At 41.5% G+C, this 23,702-nt stretch overlaps 1 protein-coding gene across 9 annotated transcripts in view; it reads left to right on the forward strand.

The window, feature by feature from the left end:
- Positions 1–23,702, forward strand: part of CACNA1G (calcium voltage-gated channel subunit alpha1 G) — an 807,943-nt gene that overhangs the window by 611,216 nt on the left and 173,025 nt on the right. For all 9 annotated transcript variants that reach the window (XM_085617142.1, XM_085617143.1, XM_085617140.1 and 6 more), the window contains 2 exons: positions 10,435–10,586; positions 20,500–20,609. In XM_085617142.1, the coding sequence (XP_085473268.1) occupies positions 10,435–10,586; positions 20,500–20,609 (262 nt within the window). The remainder of the gene's footprint in view (positions 1–10,434; positions 10,587–20,499; positions 20,610–23,702) is intronic.

Genomic DNA, 23,702 nt, shown 5'->3' on the forward strand with positions numbered 1-23,702 from the left:
AAGAAGATGGGTTGGGATGCCAACACACAGTGCAGTGCTGTAATCCAATCTGCTTGTGATTAGGGTCTGCATGTTGGTACGTCTGGTGTCCAGTGGGTGCCACTTGAAGATTTTACTTACCATGTGCAGGATGTGGAAACTTGAGGAGGTGACGGCATGGACCTGGGATTTCATCCTGAGGTTGGTGTCCAGGATGAGGCCTGGGTTTCTAGCTTGGCCGGTGGGTTGGCTGTGGTTCTCAGTTTGGCAGGTCACCAGGACGACTCCCAAGGTGAGCTCTTATCCGCGAACATAAGCGCTTCAGTTTTGTCGATATTGAACTTGAGGCAGTTTTCTCTTATCTGATTGACCATGATGGTCATGCATTGTTTAAAGTTTGTCTTGGTGGTGACAGTGTCATCTGAGAAGGAAAAGATTAGCTGGGTTTCGTCAGCATGGGAGATGATGTTGATTCCATGGGATCTGATGATGTTAGCCAGAGGAGTCATGTACATGTTGAAAAGTGTGGGGATGAGTAATAATCCCCACACTTTTGCGTGTGAGGACTCCGCAGATTAGGTCTTTGGGTTCTGATGTGAACGGCATGAGCCTGGCTCACTGAGTTCCTCAAAGAGGGAGGAGGCTATCCATTTTAGAGATGGCTCTTGTATTCCCGCTGTGTGTAGTTTGGTGATGAGTGTGTGGTGGGAGGCAGTATCGAACGTGGCAGAGAGGTTAAGGAGGATGAGGGCAGCTGTCTGTCCACAGTCGAGGATGGTGCATATGTCATCTGTGGCAGTGATGACGGCAGTTTCAGTGCTGTGATTGTTTCAGAATCCTGATTGCAAGTCGTCCAGGAGTTTGTGGTGTTCTAGGTGGGCAAAGAGTTTTCTTTTGATGGTCTTCTCAATGACTTTGGCTAGGAAGGGGTGCAGCAAGATGTGTCTGTAGTCGCTGGGTACTTCGGGGTCACCTAAGGGTTTTTGAGGAAGGCAGTGGCTGCGACGTGTTTCCAGCTATCTGGGAAGGTGGTTGTCTTGAGGGAGGTGTTGATGATGGAAGTGAGTGCAGATCTGATCGTTGCTCTTCCCAGCAGCAAGGTGGGGGAACACGATTGGCAGAACCAGTCAGAAAAAAAACAAAAGAGACCAAGATGCAAAACAGAGCAGTAAGAGGAGCAGAAGATGCAAAACTGGGCATTTAGAGGAACAAAGGATGCAAAAAGGAGCAGTTACACAAAGACAGGGGGCAGATTGAAAAGGTGGTACAAACAAAGAGAGAGTAGTTACTGAGTTTGAGCAGAACGTGCGGCTAACAGGAAAAACAGCAAGAGACAGACACCAACACGACTCAGAAGGGCAAGGCGATGTCAGTGTCGCACTGAAGCAGAAGAGAGATGTCTGGGCACCCACTCAATGGGGGTCGCATTGCTGACTTATTTAAGTAGGGCCTTGGAAAGTGGAAGAAACGCAGGGTGGTGGGTGGTCTCAGCAAGGGCAGGAAAGTCTGGGGGGAGAGCGGGAAAGTTGGGCAGGAGCTGCAAGGTGGGAAAACAAGCTCGGTGCAGCAAGTTGGGTGGGGCAACAACTGACAGAAGAGACCATGATGCAAAGCGGAGCAGTAAGTGGAGTAAAAGATGCAAAAGTGAAAAAAAACATTTTAATAATATGCATTAAAAGCAAACTCATTATTCCAAATACTCTCAGACTGCAGCAAGGAATCTCTCTGTGCCACAATCTGAAGCCCCTGAAGCAGGTTTGATTTCTATTTTTATTTTAATTTTATACCACAAAAATGTATTTATTTCAATTTTCTTTTTTATTTACTAACAGGTGAACTTAATTTATGCACTTCCTTTTGAACATACTTTTGTATATTTTTGTGTTTCCATTTTTCTCAAATGCTTTGCACACTTTACTACACCACCGTTATAAGATGACCACCACCCTGCCATTGCCTGGTGTCCCTTTTTTGATCATGTCCAGCTAAATCAAGACCTCCTTCACACTATTTGTTAAATATTGAAGTTTCAGAAATTAAGATCCACCCGCATGCTAAATAACAGAGATTATGTGCTATTTCGCCAGCTTCTGGGTATATCAGAAATTATATGCTATTTGGCCGACTTCCATTTTTCAACTTGTTTCCTCTCACTAATGTAAATTTATCTCATTTCAGGGGTGTACAAAATATTCTGTATGTGGTGTAATACTGGTGCCTTCTGAATTTTATGGCTATCATCGCAGTGGGCATATCGTTTTTTGAGAGAGTTAACATCATTGCAACCCCTTCCAGTAAGGTGCCAGACAAAGGAGATGCTTGCAGAAGTAATATGGAGCCATGGTACAGAGAGGCAATATGGAAGAGAGTCAAAAACCCTGATACCCAGTTGAACAATCACCTCTATGCCAAAAAAACATTTATTAAGAGTAAACATCAACATTGGCTCACAGCCGTAACATTTAAATCAAAACAAACAATACATACAGGACTTATAACTAGTACCAAAGTAGTATATATCAGAATCAAAGTGACCATATCACCCAATGACACAGTTTAATCTCCACATGTTAATCGCATTTAATAAACTTAGCCTAGATGTTCAGTGCTCAGGTAAATCACACAGTAAAGCTTACAAAGTGAAAACGTGTGCAAACCAAATAGGGGATGTAGGTCTGGTTGATCTGGTGAAAGAACAGTATGCATCAAAGTCCAATAACAATAAAGTAGAGATGGAAGGTATAGCTACTGAACAGAAAGAAAAAATGTAAAAGTTGGACAGAGAGGTTTCTAATGAAATAGAGATAAGGGAGAAAGGAGAGGGGAAGAAAGCTGGTACCAAGAATATAAAACTTGAGGAAAATTCACACTTTCTGAATATAACCAAAGGTTGTACAGGGAAAGAGATAAGAAAGGCAATCAGGTGGCCTGGCTTCTCAAGACCTTAATGTTCTGGGAATAATTAATCGCTATGGGGTGGGGAACACCACTCAAAAAAGCATCACCAATGCCTTATGTTATTACCTGAAGTAGTTAAATTTCCAGCAGCCAATGCCCAGTGAGAAACAGGTTCAGGAGGGATTAAAGAAGAGTGATATATCAAACCTCTCCTACACAGAGAAATATAGTTTAGAAGTATGAATGTAATGACATTCAAGTGCAATATAAGACATGATGGTTGTTAAAACATCTGGTAATTGGAGACTCGTGATAGAATTATATCTTTGGTACTCTGTCCTATTGGCTGACTAACTGCTTGAGGTCTACGTTGAGGCTGGGGATTGTGAATATAGCTCTCCACAATAATGATAACTATGATATCATCATCCCAAAGCCAGGGAGAGAATTGTAGGTAAAAGCGGACTGGAACAGAAACGCCAGGTAAATTGTAATTAGAAAGTAAGATCTAACAGGGACTCCTATCTTGGTAGCTCTGGTTTTGGAGTGGCTTGCTGCGTGTTAAAAGAAATGTTCACAGACCGTTTAGAGGAGCACCAGAAAACATACACTATCTGCAGATGCAGAAGATGGGCTTATTTACTTGAAAAAGCCTACTGAGTCAGCCCCTCTCCCTCTTGAAGGAAAATCACAGGGTGGATTTGTATCACGTTTGACTTAGTGGGACAAGTTGATACTGTTCCCAATGAAAGGCCTAGTAGGTCAACAGAAGGGCTTTCTGCCAGGGTTGATTCTCAGCATTTGGATACCTAGATATCCAAATCTGCTACACCGAATTGAACTTGACATAACAGTGCACATAATTGTGGAAGTCCAAAGAAAAAATGGCTTTTTGGATCTCTTTGCCACTGTGATTTATGGAACGAACGTCATGACCAAAATGTTATTGCTGCATACAGCCCTCATTTGAAGTCCCCTTTTAATTCTGATGGTGTCTGAACAGCAGTTACAGGTCTTATGGAATTATAAGTATGTAACTTTTACACAGAGATTTTGTTTAATGAAAACATCTGAAATCTCCATGTAAAAGTCTGGAAAAAAAGAGGATTTAAAGAGGAAACAGACCTGGAATTATAGATCCCACCCAGTAATTCCTCATTTTCATTTCCCACTCAGAGTCAAACTCATAATGTGCAGGATTTTCCCCTCTAGTCGAAGGTACCGGTATACCTGGTATTGTTAACTCCAGGGGTCGGAAAAAAATCTAAATGAGGACATTAATGTTTATTTGCTTTCCAGGAACGCATGTGCTGCTTCCCTCTATTCAAAGAACTCTATGAATTACTCATTAAATGGCTCTGGGGGAGCCTGAAATAGAATTAAACTAGGTTCCCTGAATCGTCATCTGAAAATAACGGACTGGGGGTCCCTGAAATTGAAGCATACTATATGGCAGTACAACTTCAGCATGATGTGGGATGGTTTGTCAAGGAGGGATGAACTGATAGAGACTTGCTGAATAGCACATGGGGACGTTGTCACCTGGGCATCTGCTTTATGGCAGATAGACCTACAGAGTCAAGATTGCCATAATTATTCAGGTTTATGGGTAAGTTATGGATTTGAAAAATAATCAGGCATACTTTGTTTGCCCTGCAGGTTCTGTTGAGCCAACCAGCATTCAAACAAATTGCAAGGACATTACAGTTGCAACATGGACCAAAGGGCTAGGCTAGGTATCAAAATGGACAACCTGCATGCCAATTGCAAATTTACACCATTTTGGTAACCCCAAGACTTATACTATAGTCAGAAAAGGCAATTCCTGACTAACAGTAGACTAACTAAAGTATCTAGGGAGACTTGTAAATCCTTTAAGAGCACTCCTAGGAAGTCCTGGATCCTGAAGATAAAATTATCAATGGAGACAGGATAAGGGTAGATCAGGTTTTTAAAATGGCTAATGAGAGCGGACCATGTGGTTCCCAAGCTGGAAGTCAAAGCCAAAATGGAAGCTACCAGTAAGACCGACTGGCCGGAAGCAGAATGGAACAGAATGTCTACAAAGCTCTTTAACAAATTATGTTATACAACTGTGAAAATGTATTAAATAAGTATTTAATTAAGCATACAAGTGAAAACTGCTGTGAAGAAAAAATATGACACTGGGTTACTGCTCCGGTCTAACAGTCACTTTTCCACAGAGTGCCTATCTATCCAGTAAGGTGCCCCAGAATGTCTGCCCACCTGTTACCCACAGACTGTCCTTCAAGTACTGTGCTACGAGTGGCCTGTCTATCTGTAATTGTGCCAGAAAATGCCTATTAGGTACTGAGCCACAATATGATTACCCTTCTGTTACTTTACACAGAATGCCAACCATGTCATGGGGCACAGGATATTTGTCCATAAGCTGCTGTGTCACAAGAGATGTTATCTTGCCAAAGTAAGTGTGGCAATGGAAGTACTCGTCTCAATGAAGGACACAGGAGATCTGAGTAGCTGCCAAGTTAAGATGATTTATTCCAGAAGATCCCATCCATACTGCAGTCAGAATCTCACTGGAGTAACTGACCAACCTTCAAACCATAACACATTCTATCTGCTGAACATGACACGCCAGATGACATCATGGTGTTCCATGCTCAAACAGACCCATTGTTGTCAGGTTAGGTAACCCATTTACCACAAAATGCCTGCCCAACAGTTACTCTGTTCAAGTTGCCCATCAAATACTGTGCTACAGGAGGCTTGCCCACAAGTGCCCACATAATGCAAGTATATAAGGTGCAGTGCAACGAAATACCCATCAGCTACACTCCCAACATTGTCAAACTTACAGTTACTCAGGCACTGTATCATGGAATAACAGTTCATCAGCTACGGTGAACAAAAGGCCCATCAAGGACTGTGTCATAGAATGTCTACAGTTCAAACACTGTCGCTGGACATGGTAATCCTTTAATGTTTCGTATATCTTGCAGGTCTCTCTTTCAGTGGGCACTACAAAGGCTTAGGAGGAAGGACACTCATACCAGCGCACCCATCCTTCTTTTACTCTACTGAATATTGTTTGCTACCCTTAGGGAAGAAGAGATACTCCTGGATTACCACTTGGGAGGGCAACGGTTACCACAGTGGTGAGGAAGAATAAGATGAGCGAAAGACAGAGAGCGAAAGATAATGTATGTGTTTGTATATGTGTGTGCAAAACATCTCCAGAATAAGTGGTGTTGCTATATGTTAGACTGCATGTGTTACGCTTGTCATATAAGTTAACATGGCAATCCCATTTAGGATTTGCAGACATAACATCACGTGGCGAACATGGACTCACTCTCGACGCCAGTGTTCACCCCGCCATGACTGTTTTCTTTTTTTTAGCGGGGGTGCCCATCGTACTCCTGCTCCCTTATCCAACCTTCTCTCAGGCATTTACCCATCAACTGCTGCAACAACATTTAACTACGCGGTGCAATGCAGGTGACGAAATGTCAGTTGGCAGAAACAGTGTGGAGCACAGTCCTCATACCACTATCGAGCCAAGCTGTGTATTATAAACAGTTTAGGTCAGGAAGATGCCTTTTATGCCTCGTGTACATGAGGTGGCGGAGCCCTTTTTGTGAGAATAAAAGCTAGAACATAGAACCCAGCCATTTGTGAGTCTATAATGGGGAGATATTTGCTGTGCTAGGTTGGCTTCCTGGACACAGACACCAGGAAAAGACACAAACATACAATATGATATGGCATGATTTATGGTGGTTGGCATAAACCTGCAGACATGAACACTAGGATCACTTGCAAAACATAGGGGTTTATTATGATGTCGGTCAGAGTTGCATTTGACCAACACCGTCTCAGTTTTGGGACTGACCGACCTCCGACCGTCTGATTAGGACGTTCGGTCGGATACTCACATTTCTCTATGGGAGCTTGTGTTACGGCCGTAAAACGGCCATAATACAGGCTCCAATAAAGAAATAGGGGTGTGTATGAAACCCTGCACCCTGTGACAGACGCCCCATGGTGCCTGCCACACAGTGCATGGATTTACAGGGGGCGCCCTAGGTACCCCTTCGGCCACCAACCTTAGGCCACAGAGGTAAGGAGGCCCTGCTACCTTCCGAAAGCCTTTTCATGTCGAAAAGGCTTCAAATAGAAAGCGTGTGGGATATCGATATCATAATCCCGACGCCGGAAACACCTTCCATAGGGGATTACGGTGCGGTTCCAACAGGCCGGAAGACTCCGGGAGCCGGTCAGAACTGCGTCGGAATGACTGGCCGGTTCATGCTCCGACCACCGACATTGTAATTTGGCAGTCAGACTGCAAACCAACCATGTCGGCCAGAAAGCTTCGGACTAGTGGTCGGAGGCTTCCCGCCCGACATCATAATCGGCCCCATCATGTGATGTATACTCGTGTAGAGGTGCACCACAGCCCAACATGCCAAACAATGGTGTATGTATCCCAAAGGTGAGAAAAACCAGGGCGACATTTTTTACAGTCATAGGCTTTTCTCATTGGTTATGATCCCTCTAAATTACAAACACATTTATCCATTAGCAAAGCATGGGGAGATTGGTTTTGGAACCACTTATGTGTTTTTTACTGATTGTAGCCCCAGTCATTGAGGCAAGGGCACCTGTACCAAGACTTTCTTAATAGGGAGATGCAGCAAGAAAATAGAATGCTGTGTTCATCTCATGCGAGCTGGCAAAAATATTCCACATTTGATTCCGCTGTTGTCTACAGTTATCTGATTATTTGTGATTTTCCAGCTAAAGTTGTACTTTTGTGAGTTGTCATCACTGACACTGTTGTTACACAATTATTACAACTGCCACAATGACAGCAATTAATTGCCGTTTCTTGCTGATACTTTCAGTTTTTCTCTATGTTTCAAACTGAAACTTCCTGGTCTTCCTTCTGTCCTGTTTCTCAAATTTTCCAAATGCAGCATGTCGATGCAGGCTGTGTTTCCTTCTCTGGCATAAACTCATGTTCAACCTTTGACTCACTGACCTTCCCGTCTGGCTCCTCACGTCATGTAAGTCACCAGCAGTCTCACGTCGGCCTCTCCACCTTACCTGCTCTTTACCGGCTGACCTGGTCCAGGAGCTTGTTTCATTTTCCAAGCCCGGGAACAAGCACTGTGACTCTTAAGAAACCACAAACCTCTCCTGGCTTGCAAGGCTGAGTGAAAACTCTTTACACCTGCGATTTTCCAGTACTTCTGAGTATGGACCAGATGCTGGGATAGAAGGGTGAAGACAGTCAGTCTGTTTATCCCATATTTGTTTTACCTTAATGGGCTGCTTCACAGCTTCTGTGCTCGGCACGATAACTACATCGCTCCACTCAGCCCGCATTCCAGATCTGTAAGGGTGCACATGAATGATTCCTGCAAGAGTGCACATGAACTGGCTTCATACTTCACTCCTATAAACATGTATACTGTGCTTCAGGGCCAAGCAAAATGAGCTAGCAATCCTCGTCAAACAGGCATGTGTACATTTTGCAAAGAATCTACAAATGTGCTTGGCAATTTTTGATATAGATAAATGGCATCATTATTTTGATATCAACCTAATATCCTAAGGAACCTCTTTACAGCTTCCATGCATACACTTTAAGTTCTCTAATTGAAATAACCTTTGGACTTGCTGCAAAAAGGGTAATTTCTATTATTCCCTTCCCTGTTTATTTCATCCCTGTATTTAAACAATTTGTTTTTTTGTTTGTATAGTCTGTTGTTACACACAGCCTAGCTAGTGATTGAGATCAACAGTAAAGGCATATACAGTTATGAGTAGATGAGCACAGGATGCCCGAGGAGAACCAATTATTCAGAAAGAGTCACATCAATGAACACAGTGCCAGGTAGGCACAGTGAAAACACCAGTAAAGGCAGCGGCACTACAGGGCAGGCCCTTGCCATTACTTACTTGCAGTTATACACACAAGACTAGACCGTGACAGTAAGTGAAGGAAGGTGCCCACCTAAGGCTTCAGGGCTGCTTAGGAGGTACACTAAAGTGGGTTGCCAGTCGAGCAAGATATGGCTAGAGGATTAAGTCAGATGGACACAAAGAATGTCCTTAGTTGTTGGCAGTAGGGGATGGACTCGGACATGACACTCCTAATGAATAATTTTAAAAAGAAAGTGTTGATGCATGAGCATTACCACTTAATAAAGAATATCTTAAAAATAGTTTTTTAGGCATACGTATGTGTTCCTTGCAAGGAATATTTTGGTAAGAAATTGTTGAAAAATAAATATGAATTCCTCATGCGGACAATCTTTAAAAAATTAATTATTGCGAAATAGGTATGACTTCCTGATGAGGAAAATCTTTAAAATGAAATTGTTGAGGCATGACATGTTCATAAGGAATATATTTTTTTTAAGTGTTTCGGTAGTTCTGGTACAGGATGAGGAAAGTGGCATGGTGGAGATAAGGTTGGAGTACGTTCCAGATTTTCAGGTCACAATGAATGATTGAGAATGTGATCCTACTTGATGCTCGGATTCACCAGGTTTAGGACTCGGTATAGGAAACAGCTGCCAGTCCCTAGCACGTCAACAATCATTCTTAGAGAGCTACCTAAACATGCTTCTAACTGCACAGCTTGCCATCATCTAATACTCCGTGTTTTCTTGCAGAGCTTCTAATGCATGGCAATACACAAATGTGATTTGTGGAAATGCATAGCTAGTTCATCTGTGCCCTAGTCCTATTATTTCAGTTATACTGCTTAGAATCTCTAAATATTAGAAGTTCTAAATTGTAAAATGTAAAGCTCCTGACATGGCATTCTCTGAGCCTATATTTTCTTGATGTTTCTATTGCTTGCAAACCTAATATCAGAAGTAACATTGTTATCTTAGCGAGGCTTAAAATAGACTGACAAATATTTAAAATAAAATGATGGCTCTGAAAATGTTTGATTTTCTAAAAGAAATATACTTCTAAACAGCTTCAAACATCTGAACAGCATGCAATGTAGTATTGTTGTTTGTACACCATAGTGGTGTGTGTTGTTGTGTTTGTTTACATGTTAGTATATTTTACACACTCCTTTCCTACAAGTTAGAACAATCTTAGAGCACAATTTCTTCATATAACATATGTAATCCTAATACTTCCAGAGAAGTCAGATCATATGATGCTCTTTACTTTTAATTGCAAACATTCAACCCCTAAACATTCTCTTTAACCATTAACTCCTCATTTTACCTTCTTTCTCTTCTTGCTCAACCTCATTTAATAGCTTTCAAAAAGCTGGAATGCAATATAATTATAGATTATTTACATATAAACAGGTATTTGTGAGACATTCTTTCCCATCTTTCATGTCAATAATTTTATAGAAAGCGAACAGTTGCTCACGCTAAACTCTAGCTAGTTTTCATTCATTTTTGGCTGCTTTTCGGTATCCATTTAAGCTCAAAGTCGCCTAAATTAGAATTAGTGTTCTGCATTCAAGTTGATGTGTTTGCTGTATGTGTGAATTTACCTGATCTGCTTTTCCATCATTTTCATCCACAGAGGCCCAGTGTAAACCGTACTACACAGAGTACTCCCCGATGCGACTTGCTATCCATCAAATGTGCACCAGTCATTACCTTGACCTGTTCATCACGGGAGTGATTGGTCTGAACGTCATCACTATGGCCATGGAACATTTTCAACAGCCCAAGGTAGCATGGGAGGGGCAGTACAGCATTCCTTATCGTCAACTTTAGGCCAGCATGTTTGACCTTATCCTGAGTTATAAGATGTGAGAACCCACGCCACATGGCCCCAACAAAAAAGGGTCAATTCTGTATGTTGTTACATGTTTCAGTGGGAGAACTGATGTTATTACAACTTTACAGGTATTGCTCACTCTCAAATCTTAAGCACAATGGGATCGATTGAGCTGAAGGAGCAGATTCTACTTGGAAGCTAATACGAGTGGCTTAATTAGGATGGAACTATTCTGTAATAAATTGGGCAGCAGCAGCTTTCCTAAAGATAAGCACATGTAACTCCTAATTACAATCATAAAATATTAGGATGTATTCCCAACTAAGGTTTCACAGTTATAGCCGAAATAATCACGATTGAGTGGCTGATGGTTGTGGTTTCTCTGTTGTTAATGCTAACGCCAACATTTAAGACATTCCAATGTTTATGTTCCTTATTTATTATCTGAGTGAGTGCTGCTGAGCACTATATATCATCCCCGTAATCGCTAACTCATTCATTTACTCACTCACGGCTGATTATAAGCAAATTCTAGGTGATGGCTTTGGTACCTTTCATTGGAAAACCATCCTTGCACCGCCCCTCCCCCATTTACTCACTCATAATTCATAAATGCTGTAGTTCAATAAAAAAAGTGTTCACACTTTATATCTACTGAGACAAGAGTTTTTGGAATGGTCAGTCTAAATAGACTCCACTTTCTTCTCTAACATAAAATATTCAGGTAGAGAAATGTTGAAAAGAGCAGATGCCCACTTTTTTCTGTATATATCCTACTACCCAAGTGAACTCTGATTGGAATGTTGGAATGTTGAAATGCTGAGTGCCCCACTGAAGACAACTGAATGCATCAAGGCCAATAATGGCCGGTGTAGGCCTTCAGCTCCAACATTCCACCCTTTGTATTTCTGTTTCTTCCTTTTAATTTAGAATGGGGAATGTTTTAACATCCTTATGGCCCCTCTGCCTTGAACTATACCAGTTGTTAAAGGCCCTCTCCCTTGTCATATGCTCTCGCCTATGGCTCAGGCCGATAACTCTGGTTCAGGCCTTTAACCACTGTTACAGCTCTTGGTAGCTGGCTATAAGGATATATTATCCACTGCACATGCTACCTTTGTTCAGATGCATATTCATACCGGAAACTCTTCAATAAAGGTTACTCAGCCACAAAAATGTTCAACTTCTGTCCTGGACCAATTCCGTCTTGGCCTCTAAAGGAATGCCTCAATAATAGAGTATCTTAACAAGCAAGGCTCTCCAACAACTCTCTAGCTTCAGTCGTCATGCCTTTTCCCACAAAACATGCCATCATCTCCCTTACATCAAAGAGCATTGCCTATTTCCTTTTCTCCAACTCTCCTTACTGATTCTAACCACTTTGTTTAAAGTCGATCTCTGCCTTTGTGTAATCCTATGATACAAGGAGATTAAACCTTAGAAGAGAATGATGATTCTTAAAGGCTCATTTCATAAAGAATCACGATTTTATTAAAGACAAGGGGGCTAGTATTATGCATGACTCTTTTATTTATTCCTTCTATGCAGCAACACTTAAAAGTTCCAAGAATTAGAACACAGAAACACATCACAATGAAAAACAATCTTTTCCACAAAAATTGTCCTTGTCCTCCATATTCTTCTTCTTCTTTTGTTTCTCCTTTCTAAATCAATCTTCTCCCTCCTTTTGATCTCTTCTTTCTTCTCCTAAAGCTCTGAAAAATCACCCTATTAAAATCTACCTTATTGAAACATCTTTACTGTCAATCACTTTCAAATTGTCTTCCCCTTCTCTCCTTTCCAATTAAATGCGGGAGGGAGGGTGGGATAATGCTAGCCTCCTTATCTTTAATAAAATCGCAATTCTTTATGCAGTTAACCTTTAAGAATCATCATTTTATGGCAAGACAGGTGGCTAGCATTATGCATATTCAACTTCTTTCAAAGCACAGTTTAAAACATTTCTATAGACCTAAAATAAAATCTCCTAAACATATCAGCATTAGAAAAAATGGCACTTTCAATATTTCCTCTAGACTTCCTCCTGACATAAAAACTTTACTTGCATCAGCATCCATTACAGGATTCACCTTAAACAAAGCTAAATGTATGCCTGCCTCCTTATTTACCGACTTCACCCATCTTGCAATGGTTGAATTAGAAACCCCTTTTATTGGCTTCACATATGATATAAATAACTGATCCGCTCCAGCACAACTTTCTCCATTAACCCGGCCTCATATTCCTTTATACACCTTACTACGCACAATTTTGGACAATTGTCAAATCTAGGGTAAAACACTAATCCAGATATAGTTTTAATCCTCTTCCAAATTTCAAATACCACGCCATTAGTTTGGAAAAATCTATTGGACACCTCCAATACTCTTACATCCAACACCCTTCTGAAGGAAATCAAACACTGCAAAATAGCTAACTTCTCTTACTCCTAAAATGCATTACTTGGCCATCTATCAAATAGCTTCAAAATCATATCCACATCCCAAAGTGTCTCATACCTGGCTTTTGGTGATTTCTTTAAGTGAATCCCTTTCATCACTCTACAAATCAATGGACTCCTACCAATTGCCATCCCCCGTATTAAAGAATGTCCTGCTGCAACCGCTGACCTATAACAATTTACTGTTCTGTATGTCAACCCTTTCTTAAATAATTCTGCCAAAAAATGTGCCACTACTTCATCAGCCTCCATGGGATCCAAGTCCCTTGCCATGCATCAACGTAACCATACTCTCCATGCACCTCTCTATTTCTTCCTAGTGCCCGGAGTCCATGATTCATTGAGCAGCTCTGCAGCTGTTCCCGAACGTTCTGAGAATCTTCCTGAATAGCTGAAATTCCCCAATCTAGAAAACTGAGCAAATCCAACTGTACTAAAGGATGCTCTTCCTTCTCCACTCCTCGTAGCTGTCCCTGGCATGACTTTATTAAATAAGGAATTTCCCCAGCCATTTCTACAGCTGTTGAAAACCAAGCAACAGAGTAACTAACACTATTCAACACTTCTGTCTCCTTACCTGAATCAATACCCTCTGAAAAAGGTGGAAAAGCATATCCTTCCATCTCTTTCCATTCCTGCATAAAAGTGTCTACTGCTAATGCCCCTGGATCAGGTCTCCAACTGATATAATGATGCATATGGAATGTCAACCGGGATGCAAAGAGATCCACCCAAAGCGGTCCTATACATTTTTGAGTGTTTTGAAAACATTACTCCTTTAATTTCCAGTCGCTGTAATCTGTCAAATTCCTTGAATTCCAGTCCACCATCACATTGTGAGCCTCAGGTAAATATTCAGCATTCAAACCAATTTCGTGTTCCGAGCAAAACTTCCACAATTCCTTTGCTAAATCTGACAGTCTCCTTGACCTGCTTGCTCCCAATTTCTTTATATCTGTTACTGCTGTTACATTGTCCATCTTCATCAGAACTGAATTTCCTTGCAGCCATTTTCTGAAACTGAGCAAGACAGGCAAGCCCAATCTCATTTCTGGACAATTTATGTCTTCCTCCCTTGCCAGCACATTCAGACCTTCAGTCTCCTGTCCTGAACACATTGCACACCATCCTGATTTGCTCGCATCTGTTTCCAAAACATAATCTGCTTTTAATCCAAATATTGCCCAACCATTCCAGTCTTCCAAATTGTCCATCTACCACATCAGCTCCTCCCTAACTTCCAGAGTCATGGGTATCTTGTCCCCGTATCACAAACCATTTGAACTGACCAAAGTCTTTAGGTGTTGTAGGGTCCTTTAATGTAAGGGACTTGGAAATACAGCCTGTATTAAAGAAGATAACAGACTGATCACAAGTGCCAACTCCCTCAACTTCACTTCCGCCTCTTTCAACAGAATTCTTACTTTTTGTCTTAACTGTCTTACCTTTTTTTGTAACTGACTTATAACCGTGTCCACTACAAATCCCAGGAAGTCTAAACACTGAGATGGAACAATTATGGAATTTTCCATATTGATTATGAAACTCAACGATTCCAAAAAATCCTTCTCCAAATTAATTTCACTCTTCAGCTCTTCTAAACTCTGATTTATTATCAAAATGTCGTTAAGATAAACAATCAATCTTACAACCTTTCACTCATAAATCTGACTACTGGTATGATACAGCTTACATTGCAAAACTGCCGGACATACTTGCCATCGCTATGAAGAAGACATTCCAGATTACTTTGACTGGAGTCTACTATTACTTCACCCTTATTGTGGGACCTTATACTGTATATACATTTAGACCTGTAAAATACGATAATTCGGATTCTCATGCCTACAAATTTTAGCCCTGATGAAGTTCCTTTGAAAGGAACGAAACACGTCGGCTGTTGTCCTGTGATCTATTTTACTACAGAAGAATAAAAGATTTTGAAAAGACTTTACATAACAGAGTGCGACTTCATTCTTGGTGCTCCCTCCATGATCTTCAATCTATTTGTCTGGATTCCAGTGAGACCTAATTGCGGTGGGTCTCACTAAGTGTAAATTTTAGATTGAGATGCTGAACCCATGGTCAGCCGCAGTTGAGAGGAATTTTTGTAAAGAACCAGAAACTGTCATCGTACTCACCTTGTCCCGGATTGGCACTGTAATGAATACCAATAGGTTCCGCAGGAGCGCCAGGAATCCGGAGAGAATACCACAGCCTTCCCCGGCGACCCCCCGACTCTATCAAACTCTAGAGAAACGGAGGGCACTCCCGGGGAAAACAGGGAAACAAAACAAGGGAAGGCGGGAAAACGTCAGGAAGACCAAGGGTTCCACGTCTGGTACAAGTGAGGCTGAATATTACTGTAAAGAAAGAATTGTTAATGCAGGTGTGCAATCCTAAAAACTCTTCAATGTTTAATTCCAACCCCGTGACTCACATACCAGTATCCTGCTAAGTTGGGAAGCACCCTACTGGATCATACTGCCAATTCACGATGACCACTACATATGTAAAACGACCTTAAAGAAGATCCTATACAAAAGAAAGACGTGTATTCAGATTGATGTTACGTTTCTTGACTACACCCCATGTAAGTGCATGATTCCCCACTTACCACCCACTATGATACGTGAAACAGGAATCGTGTAAGGGTTATATCAGCTGCAGGTGGAGGTATAGCACCTAATTTGGAAGTAAGTCACATAGGTCAGTGGACCGCAATTGCTCTTTAAGCTGTTCTTTAACTTCACACTTAGATATGGGTTTTTATAAATGTAGAAACAAAAAGCAGCGCCGAAGCGCTGTTACCGTGGTTCAGTAGCTGCATTCCGTAATCACCAAGTGGTTCACTCAAGTCTTCCCAAGTGAATTTTCACCAGCTATACAAAGGAGGAATTCCCACACGTTTTACCGGGGCTGAGGAAAAACTAACAAAAGAGGGAAAAATACTACATGGTCGCGATATACTAAAGGGAACTGGGAACGAGGCCAAGAAGTAAATGCCTCTTTCACTCTTAGTGTGGACACGGAGCTCAGAATGGAACTGTGATGGCTCCGAGAGTCCGGGTGAAGCTCCCGGTGGGCGGAGTTACGAAAGTGACTCTGCGTTCAATGTACCATTAATCTTCCCCATGAAATGGGAAGAAAGCCAAAGGGAAAGTCTGATGCTAATAGGACACAAAGTCCTAACGAAAGCACCAGAAATCAAAGGCTCTAAGGAGGACTCGTTCTCCCGTGGAGAAAACGCCGGCAAAGCGCACACACAAAGGAAACAGGAAGCAAAGACAACAGGAAGTCAGGCGAGTGTGCGCGGAAGGAAATGGGGCCCAGAACTAGAACGCTAAGCGCGTTCGGGAGCGTTTACGCTCCTTTTATACCTGCTCCTGTACTCGACAGGCAGGATTCCGGGGCTGGCTGGACTCCGGGACATGACAGGCACCTTGGCCTTGTCCTCTAGATGTTCTAACTCTGCTTCCTCTCCCTCGCTGGGGATAAAAACCCGGAACTTTCTGGTTTCTTCTGTAATTTCCAACATTTTGGCTGTGTACTGGGACTTATAATTTCCACGTCTAAGAGGTTGCCCTCTACACCATGACTTCTCATAAAAACTATTTCCTGCAAGTACTTGTTGCATTGAAAACTGGGCCTTGTTCAAACTAGTGAACATTTGTACATATTTACTTAAAGACTTAACCATTCCTTCCCCAAATAACAGACCTTTGGCTTCATATCTGGTGAATAGTCAAATCAATTCTTTTCAAATAAGCCTCCTCCACTAAATCAAATATCCTTGCTGACGGTCCCAGTATATCCAGAACTTTATCTTGACATTGCTTTAATGACCTTTCCAAGCCTTTTCTTGGATCTCTGCCCATTTAAGAAAGATAAGTGAGGAACTCTGGATGCAAATTTGGTTTAATAGTCACCTTCTCATCTATCACAGGTCATGACCATTCAGCCCTCATAATATTCCTTTCTTGCTTTTCTAAAGCCTTTTTTTGCAATAAAGTTTTTAAAAAAATAATAAAATCAGCCACTTGCCTAACGGCCACCAATCTTTACTCCTTGGGTGTCTTCTATCAATTGGATCGAATCATTTTTCCCCTAATGGATCCATATCTGAATTTTTCTCCTTAGTCTTATAGACTACACCTTCACCAAACTCATCATCTGTACAATCCTTACAATTAAGGTCTAAAATATACTCATCTAAATTGGCCTTATCACCTCTCTTTTCCAAATCATTGAAATAATTCTCCTCATCTGCAGAGTTAAACTGTCCCTCCTACGTGCCGCTTTGGACACCAAATCCCTTTTGAGCCGCTTAGGACTCCCATCTTGTTAGAAGCAACTTCAATATGCATCCTCTTTTGTACACATTTGCCACCTGGACTCCATTTACTCTGCCTTCCTCTTCTGATATTGAAAAATATACTTTCTCATCCACACTAATGAATTCTCTCTTATTGCTAAGCACTTTTTTTTAGTGTCTCTTGATCTGCATAATGCAGTCCCTGAAATTAAAAAAATCTTATACCATTTTCCTGGCTAGTCTCCCCAGCCGCCTGCTCTGCCATTGTTATTTTCTTTAATATCTCTCAGTTTTCAACTTAACTTAACTTATTTCCCTGTATTTTCCTCCTCAACTCAAATTCTTCAACCATCGTGATTCAGGATCCTGCAACAAATGCTTGCCAATATGCACGTTGCTAGGAAACCTACCTCGCACGGCTAATTCCTTCCGAAGCAAATCTGCTTGTTTCAAAGAAGGCCTATCTTCTTTAAAAACAATGTGTTCAAACGTCTAACATCATACGTGAAGCGTGCCCTCATTAAATATGACAGTTAACGCTTTTTATGCCCCTGAAGCCTTGCTGCCAATACTAGTTTGAAGAATTCCTAGCGATTGTGAGGCGGTTGCCGAAAACTATTTCTGCTGCACGGGCGTCCACACAGCGACACCAGGGGACATTTACAATACCTAAACCTTTTGGATTAATATATTTAGAAATACGGTTTTATTATTAATCTAGCAATTAAGTTAATTTGCTCCTATTAAATTACACTAACTTTACTACTCAAATTATTCATAGAATTCAATGCTAATTGGCTAACAAATAACATTTCTCATTTATAAAAAAATCTGTATTGAAGATAAAGCAGCATACTACTTGTAAATTGGGTATTCTTTACACATGTAATACATGACAAATAATCAATACACACACAAAATTAATCAATATATTTTACTTATCTAATAATACCTATTTGCTCAGAAACAGCACACACAAGAGGAAGAATATGGAGGACAAGAACCTTTTATTGAAGATTCTTTTTCATTGTGATGTGTTTCTGTGCTCTGGTTATTTGAACGTTTAGGTGTTGCTGCTCAGAAGGAGTGAATAAAAGATTAATGCATAATGCTAGCCTCCTGTCTTGCCATAAAATCCATATAAGCTTTGCGACCAGGTCCAAGCCTTACCCATGCCCAGCCTGAACTGCAAAGTGAAACATGGATTTGTTGAGTGCCTCCACAGGGCACATGTTTTGAAGTAAGGTTCTCTGCAAATGTCAGAGTCAGCATTATTTTGGTGATTCTTCAAGCTAGAGCCTGTAACCAAGATGGATGCTACTCCAACAGGACCTAGGGAAAAGCTAGATATTTTAAGGGATAGACATCCAGGTGTGGCAAAGCCTGCATGAGAGCCTGTCCCATCTCCATGTATGCATCCAAAAACATATTAGGGTACAGAGCTACAGTGTATGAAAGTCACATTTTTGTACCCGGATTTATCTGACCACAGTCCTTTCTTTCTCCAAGAAGCACACATATCACAATCATACTCGGATGTCACCATTTTGTTCCTTGCAGCTCTCCATTCCATTTTAAATATACCCCACTTAGTACTAACATCTACAATGTAAAAAGTAGTCTAGGCTTTTTTAGACCAAGACCACACCTCTTTACTACTCCCCTGCCAATATGGAAAAAGCATGTAGAAAGAGCTGAAGATGAGATAGTATATAGACCAATATGACCGGAAAGCAAAATATTTAGGATTAATACAAGATGAGCTCATGCAGAAGTGGATGAGATCTTATAGAGCCTCTAATAACTTGAGAATACTAGTAAATGTGCTGACTTCGACCTGTGTAGAATACAGCAACATCCCTTTCCAATTACGCCCAAAAAGCTATTTTAGTTAGTTGCAGAAATTGTAAAATGGTGAAGTTGGGCCCACAGCAACATGGCATTTCAGGGATTGACCACTGCTTATTGTCTGTGGTAGAACTTGACATCTATAAACTCCATCTTTAGACTTTCAGTTAATAGACGTTGTGCCTTTCTTCCAAATGGCTCCTGTGGGCCAACTAGTGAAAAGGGTCTTTTAACTATGAATAGATTAGTGTTTCGCTTGTAGTGCTGATTGGTCTAAAGTCTCTAACTTAGGGCCCCAAAGCCTCACCTCTGAGCACCAGGCAAACAAATATAAAGTGTACGATAGTGAAAAACATAGAAGGCCACTGGTCTGATATGGGAAAATGATCAGACCACAAAGAATTTTTAAAAACTGAAGTAGAAAAAAATACACTTGCTTTGACAGCAATCTCAGGGGCATGTTATCAAGAACGGCGTTAAAATTATCGCTGCTTTAGCGGAAGGAAACTGCCGCTAAAGCGGCAATAATGGGCTTGATAATATGCCGCAGAGAATTCCAATAGAAGCCCATGTTCACACCAGAACATGGGCTTCTATTGGAATTCTCAAGGGCATATTATCAAGCCCATTATCGCCGCCGATAATTTTAACGCTGTTCTTGATAATATGCCCCTCAGTATCTCGTTTTTTACCTAACTGGGTTTGGAAAATCTATTACAGCTGTAAGAAATTTCAATGTAATATCCCTAGATGTGTTGCCTTGATGAATGAAATAGTAAGGCAAGTCTTTATTTCTGCTCAAGTAGCATTACACATTTGAAGCTGACTTGAGGATGGAAAGCAGGGGTTTCTTAACAGAAGGAAAAATGGCACCAGAATCCCCTTTGTTCCCAAGCCTTGTGTTTTTTCTTGTTTTATATGCTGCTGTCCAGAGACACTGAATTTATGTTGGCTATTTCTTAAAGGGGACGAGATCGTGGTCCCAATAAATAAAGACCATTAAAGAAGATGTATGTAGTTCTACTTTGTGATTGACCGACAAAACAGTACAAAGGTGGAACACTGCAAGTACTAAACTATACGTACTATTTTTTTTTTAAATGTATTTCCGTAAACAAGTGATTCATATTTTAAGGGGGAAAATGACTTCTGTGGAAGTAGGGTGATGAAAAGGTAGAGCAGATAAATGTCTCCTTGCAGTTTAGAAAAGTCACCCTTTTATTTTCTTTCTTTCCTTTAGGTGCTCGACGAAGCCCTGAAAATCTGCAATTATATTTTCACAATTATTTTTGTTTTGGAGTCAGTTCTCAAATTGGTTGCTTTTGGTTTCCGCAGATTCTTTAAAGACAGGTATGATTCCACTTACTTTCCCTAATATTACTTTAGCTGACTTGACATTTTGAGAGTCGTGTCTCCTTCCATGTCTGAAATGCAATTATTTGCTTACAGAACCATGAACAGAACCAAGTTAACTTTGAAAAGCTGGCAAAATGTGACTACTCTGTGCTCGCATCCAGAGCTGAAAGGAGGTTTTTGAGCCATGTTTTTATTTCAGTCCAGTGTTGCACTAGTTTAGTGGTGAATATTAGTACCTAGGTAATAATCGTACTCGTTTAGAGCCTTAATAAATGGCATTTTAATTAGGCTTGTCGGAAGCCTTTGTGGGGTAGAGTAAAAACTCTGATTTGTAATGTAAGGATCATCTTTTAATAGGAAAACATGTTCAATGGAGAAGGAGAATCACGGTATTTGGCACCACCTAGTGGTGTGGCCACATTAGTAATATGAAGGAATAATTAAGACCTACTTTTGTGGGTTTTCTTTACAGACAGCTTTAGCTCATTTGTCAAAATAACTATAGCGTACAATAGTTATGCTTGCATGGAACTTTGTACCAGCCTGTTGCTGATCCTTGGTTGGCTTCCTTATCATTTTTATTTGCATTCTTCTTATTTGGTGGCTTGCCTTCTTGTGTTTACCCCTCCCCATGCAGCATGTCTTCTGTACCCAGTAGCGGCTGCTTGGGCATCATAGTGGTGAGGCAACGTGGGGAAGGCTGTACAGGGGGGACAGCACAGGAAAATTATTTAAAATATTCTTACCTGCCATCTGCAGCATCGGTGCTCTTCTGGTCTCTGCTACTCGACTACCGGCATGCCACAGACTTGATTACGCCAATTAAGACGCTGGTCTCATGCTGGTATTACCCAGCATGAGAGCAGCGCCGTGATTGGTGGCAGTGCCCTAGTTAGGCGCTCACTAAGGGACTACGACCCTCTGCTTGCTCTCCAGCCAGCCATACAACACAGCTCAGGTGGAGAGATCGAAGTGCGTATGACGGTTTGGCTGGCCTTAGACGGCCGTCCACACTATCTTGCACACTTGAAGCAGTGCCACCACTCCTCCTCCTTCCTGCAGCTGGGTTGTGTCAGAATGGACGGCCCTGCCATGCCCTTGGCTCTGCTGCAGGAAGTGAGCGAGGAACAATAAAATGATAATAAGCTTAGTTATCATTTTATCATTTTATTTTTCATTTTTCACTGCTGAAAAGCAATGGGGCGATAGCCACCGCTGCCTGTACCATGCTTTTGATTGGATGACTTTTATCCTTTCACTTCTTACATTCCAGGTACTACATGCTCCTTTGCCTTTGGTACTGAAGTGGAGAGCTAGTGTTGTCATCTGCTCCTCTGTGGTTGGCTTCCCCTCTCTGAATCCTGCCCCAGGCTCTCAGTGTTTCTTTACCCGCCCCTTCGTGTCCCACTCAGCTTTTTTGCTTGTTTTTTCATTTTGCCTCTCACCCCAAGTTCTTCTGTTGCTTACCCTATTTACCATTACTCCACACCATGTTGCTCATTTGTATTCTGTTGCTCTCCCGCAGCTCCTTAGTTTGTCCCCCTACCCATCCCTGTCCTCTATTTTTTTATTTCCTTTTATTCAGAGGGCCAAGTTGGTGCAATTTTCTGCTGTAGCCCTCCTTAAAATTACATTTTCATTTTCTTTTGCTTTGCCAATGTGTTTCACCATCAGCAACAACCTTTTTGCTGATGCTGTTGAACATCGGCAAAGTCAAAAGGTCAGAAAGGCAAGACCTATTGGTTATGTCAATGCCTATTTATTATTGAAATATATTTTGTAACAGAAACATAGGAGTCTGGGGCAGAGGATGTCAGCTACCCTCCCCTTGTAACAGTCCTGACCTTACAGGAACTGTTCCTAGTCTTCTGAAAACCTTGTGTGCCTTAAATTGATATGATGTGCAAATAATGATCCATACATTTCATGATTTGGACATTTTCATTGAGACGATTGATTCGCATCTTTACCTTGGTTACTGGTGACTATGGGAAGCTCCCAGTAACAGAGGAGCCAAGTGTGAATCATAAATGGAAATGTTTTTGTATTTGAGTTTTGTGAATTACTTATATTGAAAAAGTTTTGTAATAACGTAAAACATATGGATCAAATAGAAGCATTAATTAATAGCCATGAAAAAACATGTGCCCTGTTTACAAAGAAAAATCTATAGGCAGAAACTTAGATTTGCACTTGTACCTAGGTATAAATCTCCACCGAAATACAATTCAGTAGCTCCAGGTAAAGATTTATGCATAGTAGTAAGAGTTCATGTCCGCACTCTCTAACAACTCAAAATATGACCATAGTTTAATATTAGTAAATTTACTGGTGTACTTTCAGTGTAAATCTGTCTAGTATAGTTTTGCTAAGTGAAGGCAGAGTTCTTCGTCTTCACTAAGTAGAGGTATAATTGAAAGATCAGGGAAAGAGGTATGACTTGGTTAAATAATACTGACCTGACATATATTACACCTGGGAGCCCACACTCCAAACTATGGGCCTGATTACATGACAGCCCGTCAGTGGCGGTCCCACAGCCATCATAATAATGTTTTCCTCCCGCCATATTAGGATGGCGGGCAGATGGGTGGCGGTTGGAGAGACCGACTGCCACGGATCCGACGGGGTCAAGGAGCCCATCAGACCCTCGGAGGGAAACCCAATCCCTACAATGGTGGCGGTGCCTGCCAGGCACTGCCCTGGGGATTATGATGTCCCTCCCCGCCGGCCGTTTCATGGCTGTTTAGCCGCCATGAAAAGGCATGTGGAAAGGGACATTTGTGCCCGCTGGCCCACAGTTATGGGTTTTGGGGGCACCTATGGTGCCTCCCTACATATCCTTGCACCATTTGGAAAGCCCGCATGGTGCCTGCCACATAGTGCAGGGATATGTTGAAGGTCTATTTTTTGTACTGAGGCGTGTGCTGCAGCCCGGAGCACATGCTGCAATACAAAAGATATACTTTGCGACAGCTTTGAAGGTGGTCGCATTGTAATATCATTGGCGGACCGCCGACAGCAAGTTGGACGGACCCGTCTCCGATTTGATGTCCTACTGCCATCTTAATCATGCCCTATATCCTC

The sequence above is a fragment of the Triturus cristatus genome, chromosome 7, assembly GCF_964204655.1.
Source record: "Triturus cristatus chromosome 7, aTriCri1.1, whole genome shotgun sequence".
NCBI lineage: Eukaryota > Metazoa > Chordata > Amphibia > Caudata > Salamandridae > Triturus > Triturus cristatus.